At 37.5% G+C, this 9,465-nt stretch overlaps 1 protein-coding gene across 1 annotated transcript; it reads left to right on the plus strand.

Moving 5' to 3' along the window:
- The first annotated feature begins 276 nt into the window (after positions 1-276).
- LOC133463770 (uncharacterized) lies at positions 277-6,602 on the plus strand. The gene is made up of 3 exons (XM_061745483.1): positions 277-429; positions 5,111-5,389; positions 6,343-6,602. The coding sequence occupies exons 1-3, from the start codon at positions 366-368 to the stop codon at positions 6,381-6,383; spliced, it is 384 nt and encodes a 127-aa protein (XP_061601467.1). The 5' UTR covers positions 277-365; the 3' UTR covers positions 6,384-6,602.
- Positions 6,603-9,465: the final 2,863 nt, after the last annotated feature.

Here is a 9,465-nt window from a genome sequence, read left to right on the forward strand (position 1 = left end):
CAATGCTTTATACCTAATATGAACCAAGTGGTGCCACAAAAATAATAAAAAAAATCTCTCGAATCTCTGCGTCATGGCTGATTTATGGTTCTGCGTTACACCAACGCAGAGCCTACGGGGTACGGATCGCGTCACCGCGTACCCTACGCCGTAGGCTCTGCGTCGATTTAACGCGGGACCATAAATCAGGCTGAAGTCTCTGCTCCTGCAGACTCATCAGATTCCTCAGGAGGGAGGAACGCACATGCGCACACGCCCCGACGCCCAGACCTGTGAGACGGGTCTCCGTGACGTCACCAGGTGTGTTACCTGCATATAAAAGGTGCAGCTCGTTGGAACCTTCACTCCTTCACAACATTCTCATCATGAACTTCCTGTCGGACGCGCTGGGAAACGACGGCATCGCCAAGATCGCGGGGGCCAAAGTCGGTGAGTCTGAACAGAACTTTAACTCCGGGTCCGGGTCCGGGTCTGGATCTGGATCTGGTCCAGGTCCAGGTCCAGGTCCCGGGACTAGTCTTTATTCTGCAAGTGTTAAACCTGCTGCTCGTTCATGTGAGAAAAACGCTTTATCTGTTGTTCTAATAAAAACTATAATTATAAAATAAATATAAAAAAATCCTTAAAAATATAGTATATTAAACACAGATTTGTAAAGCAAAATAAAAATATAGAATAAAATTATACAAAATAAAAAGACCTGTTTCACTTAAAGTCCGAGTGTTTGGTGGAGTTCCAAATGTGTTAAAAATACAATATTTGGATAAAGCAGGGCACTGTTTCACTAAATTACATATTTATTACATTAAAAAGTCTAATCACGAATCACACAGAAAGAAGCTTATTTTATCTGTCCTTTTTTCCTAAGAAATCAAATTCAATTAATGTAATAATAATAATAATAATTATTATTATTTAAAAAAAAATTACACATTACACAATTTAAAAAAACAAAACACCAATCGACTTCTCTCAGTTAAAGTTGTTTATTTTAATCTTTAATTAAATGGAAATCTAATATTTGAAGTATGTTTTGTCCCCGTTTAGAAGCTAAAATAATCTCGTTTTCCATCTCCATCTCTCACAAAACCGCAGATGCAAAGTGGAAGCAATGCATTGTGGGATTTGTTGTTTTTATTTTCAGTTTATTTATCTGGAGACTTGATGAAACCAGAGAAAAACATAAACATTAACTCAGGTTTGATTTTAATTGGATGAGTCCAGAAGGGGGCGTGGCTAAAGAAAGCAACATGTTGGTTCTTTCTCTGTTATTTATTGATGTCATAATATAAAAGTGAAAGTTGGAACATTAGAATTTATTGCAAAACTTCATTCGTAGTAAATTCAACTAAAGGTCAAACAGATATATTATTTCCCACTACATGCAAAGTGAGATATTTCAAGACTTTATTTGTTATAATTTTGATGATTATGGCTCACAGTTTATGAAAACCCCAAATAAAAAATCTCAAATTGTTTGAATGATTTTATTATTTATTAATATTTTATGAAATCAATAAACAATTCAAAATTATAACAAATAAAGCCTTAAAATATCTTTCTTTGCATGTAATGACACTATGTAATATACAAGACTGTCTCAGAAAATTAGAATATTGTGATAAAGTTCTTTATTTTCTGTAATGCAATTTAAAAAAAAAAAATGTCATACATTCTGGATTCATTACAAACAACTGAAATATTGCAAACCTTTTATTATTTTAATATTGCTGATCATGGTTTACAGTTTAAGATTAAGATTCCCAGAATATTCTAATTTTTTGAGATAGGATATTTGAGTTTTCTTAAACTGTAAACCATGATCAGCAATATTAAAATAATAAAAGGCTTGCAATATTTCAGTTGATTTGTAATGAATCCAGAATGGATGACATTTTTGTTTTTGTAATTGCATTACAGAAAATCACAATATTCTAATTTTCTGAGACAGTCTTGTATTAGTTTCACCTTTTAAGTTGAATTACTGAAATAAATGAACTTTTACACCATATTCTAGTTGAATTATTGAAATAAATTAACTTTTACACCATATTCTAGTTGAATTATTGAAATAAATTAACTTTTACACCATATTCTAATGTTCCGACCTTCACTTGTATCTATATTCTACATCTGGGCTGATGTTACATATGGAGCACAGGAGGCTACTTTAAACTTTAAATCAAAACATTTAGTTTTTTCATATAAAATAAATACATTTTCTATGCAGTTCAGAAGTCTCTTTTTTTTTACCAGAACCAGAACCAGAACCAGAACCAGAAGAACCAGGAGGGTTGAGCTGCAGCACATTCCTGTGGTTCTGCTGGTTCAGGTCCAGCCGGGCTGCAGGGCGTCGCCCCGGTCCCCGCCCCGGTTAACGACCTTTAACCACCTCTTTGTTCGTTGCCATGGCGACGGAGAGGGAGGACCCAGTCAGAACCTGCAGGGAAAAGTACCGGTGCCACGCCCCGTTAGTCACCCGGTATCATTTACGGGCCTGAACCAATAAATAAATAAATAATTAATTAAATAAATAAATCTGTTCAAGTTCCTTTAATGTCACCATGGAACCCCCTGATTCGGTTCGGGAATCAAATGTCACACTTTAAAGTTAAGGAACCAAAATGACTTCATCACGATGGTAATAATGATAACAATAACTAGAAAATTTCTGGAAATTTTGAAGTGCCACGGGACTACTGCCGGATGATTGCGATTTTGATGACATTTCCTATGTCAAACCATTCAAAAGTTATTGCAGAAAATAGGTAATAGGCTAACTGAACCGCTAACAGAACAGCTAACGGGACCGCTAACAGAACCGCTAACGAGACCGCTAACGGGACCACTAACGGAACCGCTAAAAGAACAGCTAACGGAACCGCTAACAGAACCGCTAACAGGATCGCTAACGGGACCGCTAACGGGACCGCTAACGGGACCGCTAACGGAACCGCTAATGGGACCGGATCGCTAACGGGACCGCTAACGGGACCACTAATGGGACCGCTAACGGGACTGCTAACGGGACCGCTAACGGGACCGCTAACGGAACCGCTAATAGGACCACTAACGGGACCGCTAACGGGACCGCTAACGGGACTGGATCGCTAACGGGACCGCTAATGGGGCCGCTAACGGGACCGCTAACGGGACCGCTAACAGAACCGCTAACCGGGCCGCTAACAGATATATATATATATATATATATATATATATATATATATATATATATATATATATATACCATGAACCGGCTCCCAGCAGGACTGGGGATCGGCTAAGGTCAGGGGTCAGATTTCTCCATTTTCCAGGTTAAAGTATATGAAGTCTTTACTGAGCAGCCCCCGGGTCTCGCACTCAGAAGGCGCGCCGGTTCCTCCCAGTGGCCAGCCGCGGTACTGCAACAAAAAATCCCATGGGGCCCAGAAAGCTTTTTTCCCATAGACCGCAATAGTAAAAGATCGTCCTCTAAAACTGTTCACAGGAACCTCCAGCTGTAATCACCGGCAATTACTAATCTTTGTATTCTATATTTTTAAGTCATGGACTTTATATCCGTCAAAAATGTTTTATAACGGCCAGAAAAGTCAAAGAAAAGTCTCTTTGTGTCCGTGCACTCCAAATATATATTATATTAATATATATTATGTAATTATATTATATTAATACATTAATAATATATGTAATACTATACATGTAATAATATACATGAATTAATATATTATTTTAATATATATTATGTAATTATATTAATACATTAATAATAAATGTAATACTATACATGTAATAATATACATTAATTAATATATTATATTAATACATATTATATTAATACTTGCGTCATTGCCCCGGGGCATGATGGGAGGCCCCAGAGCATCATGGGAGGTGACTCAACTGAGCATGCTCTATGGGCCCGTGTAGGCGGAAGTAAACCCGGAAGTCAGGAACTTTTTCAGCGTATGCGCTGAGTGAGCAAACTCCATTGAAATGAATGGGCAGCCATTTTCGATCTCCCATCCAGATTTTATTAATAGATCCATGGTACTGACTCAGGTTGCTAGGGGCAACAAGAACCTTGCACTTCAGGAAGGCAATCTGACAATCTTATTTTTATTCAGATATTGCTTAAAATGTCTGAGGAACGGCAGTTCGAAAACAAAGTGAGATTTTTTTAAAGAAATTTTTTATTACATTACAGTGAATGGAGACCGAGGCAGGAATTGGCGCCGCTTTATCCTCCCCCGTTTAAATGTTGTGCATACCCCGCCTGTCAAAGTCACATTTTATGAATCCCAACATCTATGTCTACATTCTGACCATAAATTATCTTTCTAGCTTTCACGGTTCGGCCGTGAGCTCGAGTTACAAATAAAAATTAAGGTCATTTTTTTACTGTCCCTCCCACTCTAAACAATGAGAGGTCCACTCTAAATTTGACAAAAAAGTGATTTCCAGTCCTCGCTTGAGCGCTCATATCTTGAAAAGTGTACATCTTAGGAAAAAACAGTTTCAGGTTTGGAGAGAGAAGAGAAGTTTTCCTCCGTTTTGAAGTTTGAATGACATTTTTACGTGCAAGTATGAGAAAGATACGTGACTCAGAAAAAAGGTGAATTTTGGTTTTTTTCGAACCTCCTTCCACCCACAGTGTGACATTCTGCCCCATTCACTTACATGGGAAAATCTCCCCATTAGTTTGGAAATTTGGAAATGTTTTTGCACTTCGAGTAACGGTGTGCGAGTGGTGAGGCCCCAAACTTCTCCCAATGCATTCCGGATGGCGCTAAAAGCGCACGTTTTTGCACGTTGCGCAAAAACGTGAATGCCAATCGCTAATAAAAGTCATAGCACACGATTCCTGCTTAAGGCGCACGTTTCTACGTTTTTACTTTTCGCGTTTTCTTAAAGCTGCGGGACTAGTTACGCGCCGAAGTTTGTCCGGAAAATGAATAATAAGATGAAACGCACACAATAACAATAGTGCCTCTGCCTGCGCTAAGAGGCACTGCTCCTCCATAGCTATTGCAGAGCTATGGAGGAGCAGTGCCACTTGGCGCTGCCGTGGCACTGATAAAAAAGCATGTATATCTATATTTGTGTTATCCTGCAGGTGAGATGGTGGAGGACACCCTGAAGAAAGCTCTGGGTGGAGACGACAAGAAGGAGGCGGAGAAGGGCGGAGCCGAGGGCTCCGGAGAGGGCGGGTTCGGCCTCGGAGACGCCCTCTCATTGGTCGGAGGGAAGAAGGAGGAGGACAAGGGCGGGTTCGGCATCGGCGACGCCCTCTCATTGGTCGGAGGGAAGAAGGAGGAGGACAAGGGCGGGTTCGGCATCGGCGACGCCCTCTCATTGGTCGGAGGGAAGAAGGAGGAGAGCGGAGGAGGAGGAGGTGGGTCCAACCTTTGGCTTTACAGCAACGTTACGACGTTCAAAGGTCCTCTAGACCAGGGGTGGCCAACCAATCAGAGGCTAAGAGCCACTATTGGTTCCTGTGTTACTGCAAACATCAACTACCCATAATCCCTCACTCCCTGCTCTCTCTGAGACGTAAAAATAACTTTAGAAAACGGAAAGATGGAATCCTGCAATCTGATTGGTTGTTAACTGTGGTATAATGATCTGATTGGTTGTTAACTGTGGTATAATGATCTGATTGGTTGTTAACTGTGGTATAATGATCTGATTGGTTGTTAACTGTGGTATAATGATCTGATTGGTTGTTAACTGTGGTATAATGATCTGATTGGTTGTTAACTGTGGTATAATGAGCTTATACCACGGCTTCTATTCTAAAGTCTCATCACAGCAGATAATTCCGCGTCAGGGAAGCAACAATGTTTCCATGACAACCAACTGGTACAGATTTATGACGGTTACAGCAGGTAGCAAAAAGTAGCTGGTGTTTATTTATAATAATTAATGAGTCATGTTGAGGGTAAACGTTGATCTCCGGGGAGGAGCTAACGTTAGCGGGGAGGAGCTAATGTTAGCGGGGAGGAGCTAACGTTAGCGGGGAGGAGTTAACGTTAGCGGGGAGGAGCTAACGTTAGCGGGGAGGAGCTAACGATGGATGGATGGAGGAGTTCCTGTCTCCGACATGTGGAGCTACATCTGGAGAGATGAACTATTGTTTTACACAGTGGGAATATTTTTACTGGATAATATGTATTTCTGATTAATTAAAATCTACATAAAATAGATTGTGTATTCCTCTTTCATGTTTACATTATTGCTAACAGTTTTATAAAAGCAGCTGTGATATAATGATCCTCAACTGTGATATAATGAGCGTATACCACGGCCTGTCAGTCTGGCGCCTCAACTGTTGTTCTCTCTCCTCAGGGCTGGATGTGAAGAACGGTCTGGGAGGACTGTTCGGGTAGAACCTGGTTCTGGTCCTGGTTCTGGTTCTGGTTTCGGGTCGTCTCCGTCACACGTCCACCTGTGACCTCTGACCTCCACCTGTGACCTCCGACCTCCGGAGACGCTTCGCCACCTTTTACAGATGTCGTCATTTTACAGATTAATCAATAATGAAACAATCGTGTGTTAAGTGATTAAATTCAGGAAAATGTAAAATTAAACAAAATGAAAGTGTCAAACTGTCTCCTGAGTTTCCTTCAGCCGGGCCGACCGGAGCTGCTTAGCCGAGCTTTAAAAAGTTATTACTAGTGATGTACAGATCAGTACTGAAATACTTCTGATTCCAGATCTGTTTGCTCTAAAAATCCATCGATCGATCTGAAACCGATTCTCAAACTAAAATATCAATATTTTTAATACTTCAGTCATTTGTGGTAATTATATCATTAACAGGAATACGGTGGAAAGTAACTAAACTATTCAGATTTAGTCTAAATGACACGCTGCTGGTAGAACCTACTTTTCATTTTTATAGTAATTCTTACTTTTGTTGGTTTTATTATACTTAGCATCTTATTTTAGTGAATAAACACCTTTTCCAAACTCTGGTTTTTCTGTTGTTGTATCAGCTCGACTGTATCGTGAATGAGGCCGATACCTCAGTATGCTTCTATAATATAAATATTATATATATATATATATATATGTTGTTACGGCCCCTAACAGGCTCAATAAAGAGGTCGAACATAATTACCAAAAGTCAAGTAGTTGCGTTATATAAAAAATGAGTTTATTCATAAACAAACAAAAATGAACTCCAAACCACAAAACAATTCCTAACAAACGATGATGAGCCAGCAAAAGAAACAAAGGAAGGGAAAGAGACACAGACCAACCCACAAAGGGCCGTCAGATCTGGGCTCTTCCCTCTACCCTAACCAAGCCAACAACCAACTAAACCTATCAGAAACAAAACCGGAAAACATGACAACTGGACCCATCAGAATTAAAGTAGAAATTATAACAAACAAAGCCTCCCCCAATCAGCCTGACTGAGTTCACCTGTGGGGAAAAGAAACACACAGATTGTTAACATCACTTATGACCAGCAGGGGGGGAGGATGTAACATATGTGTATATAGAGTCCTTACAAACACTAGGAAACTGGACCACATTACACGGGTCATGAAATCACTACACTGGCTTCCAGTTAGTCAAAGGATAGAGTTTAAAATCTTACTGCTGGTCTACAAAGACCTGAATGGTCTTGGACCAAAATACATGCTGGATCTGTTAGTTCCTATGAAGCTCCCAGACCCCTGAGGTTCATCTGGATCTGTTAGTTCCTATGAAGCTCCCAGACCCCTGAGGTTCATCTGGATCTGGTTTGTTGTGGTTCCAGAACCAGAACCAAGCAAGGTTCATCAGCGTTCAGTTATTCTGCTCCTCACCGGTGGAACAAACTTCCTGTAGACCTGAGGTCTGCTGCAACTGTAGATCCTTTAAATCAGGATAAAAACATTACTGTTTACTCAAGCGTACTCTTAAATTAAACTTACCTGCTGTACTCTACTGCCCTTATTTTTAACAGATTGGGCTTTTATTATTTGGTAACACTTTACAATAAGGGTCCCTTAATTAACGTTAGTTAATGCATTATTAAGCATTAATTAACAGTTTAATAATAGTTAAATAACCATTATTATGTATTACTTAACATTAATTAGCATATTAGTTAATGCATTAATAAACAGTTAGTTAATGCATTATTAAGCATTAATTAACAGTTTAATAATAGTTAAATAACCATTATTATGTATTACTTAACATTAATTAGCATATTAGTTAATGCATTAATAAACAGTTAGTTAATGCATTATTAAGCATTAATTAACAGTTTAATAATATTTAAATAACCATTATTATGTATTACTTAACATTAATTAGCATATTAGTTAATGCATTAATAAACAGTTAGTTAATGCATTATTAAGCATTAATTAACAGTGTAATAATAGTTAAATAACCATTATTATGTATTACTTAACATTAATTAGCATATTAGTTAATGCATTAATAAACAGTTAATTAATGCCTACTGCTCAGAGTTAATTAATACATTAGTAAGCATTAATAAACGTTACATGATGTAATTATTTATCCTTATGAATGCATTACTTAGTATTAAGTAATACATTAGTTAATACATAAGTAAAACGTTAATAATGTCCCTAGTAATCATTTACTAATGGTGTTTATTTAATGTTACTTAATGCATATTCACTCCAAATAAACACATAATACATAATAATGGTTATTTAACTATTATTAAACTGTTAATTAATGCTTAATAATGCATTAACTAACGTTAATTAAGGGACCCTTATTGTAAAGTGTTACCTATTATTATCATCTTATTCAATCTTATTTGTTATTTGCTGTCTAATTATGTCGAATTATTTACTGTCTAATTATGTTTTGCCGCTTTTAATGTCAATGTAAAGCACTTTGAATTACCTTGTGTTGAATTGTGCTATATAAATAAATTTGCCTTGCCTTGCCTATATATATATATATATATATATATATATATATATATATATATATATATATATATATATATATATATATATACATATATATATATATATATATATATATAATTATGCTTCTGACTTTAAATAAATAGCTAAAAAAGTGACTGATGTCTTTTATACTTTAACTATCTAAAATAGATTTACCAGCACATCAGGTGTTTTTGCAGAAGTATCAGTATCTAATCAGTATCACTGATACCAGCATGAATGTTACTCAATCGGATCGGAGAGGATATCGGTGGTAACGATCATCATTAATTAATACTGTAAATAACTAGTCGCATTGGTTGTGATTTCAGAACAAGTGCATTTAAAATGCATATAAATCTCAGCTGGTTAATGGTAAGGGAAAGATTACTTTATTCGTTATTAATATTTATAAGAAATGTATCCATATCCAAAACCCTGCAGGTTCTACACAGAAAACTATGTTACAGTTCAGAAAATCACAGAAAACTATGTTACAGTTCAGAAAATCACAGCTACAGCACGAGACGCTGCCAAA

Source organism: Cololabis saira, chromosome 17, assembly GCF_033807715.1.
Source record: "Cololabis saira isolate AMF1-May2022 chromosome 17, fColSai1.1, whole genome shotgun sequence".
NCBI classification, from domain to species: domain Eukaryota; kingdom Metazoa; phylum Chordata; class Actinopteri; order Beloniformes; family Belonidae; genus Cololabis; species Cololabis saira.

What these genes read in the sequence shown, in the direction of transcription:
- LOC133463770 (XM_061745483.1), top strand. Translation starts at nt 366, where the DNA reads ATGAACTTCCTGTCGGACGCGCTGGGAAACGACGGCATCGCCAAGATC. An exon ending in GATCGCGGGGGCCAAAGTCG is followed by an intron (nt 430 to 5,110) that starts GTGAGTCTGAAC and finishes GTTATCCTGCAG; the next exon opens with GTGAGATGGTGGAGGACACC. An exon ending in GGAGAGCGGAGGAGGAGGAG is followed by an intron (nt 5,390 to 6,342) that starts GTGGGTCCAACC and finishes CTCTCTCCTCAG; the next exon opens with GGCTGGATGTGAAGAACGGT.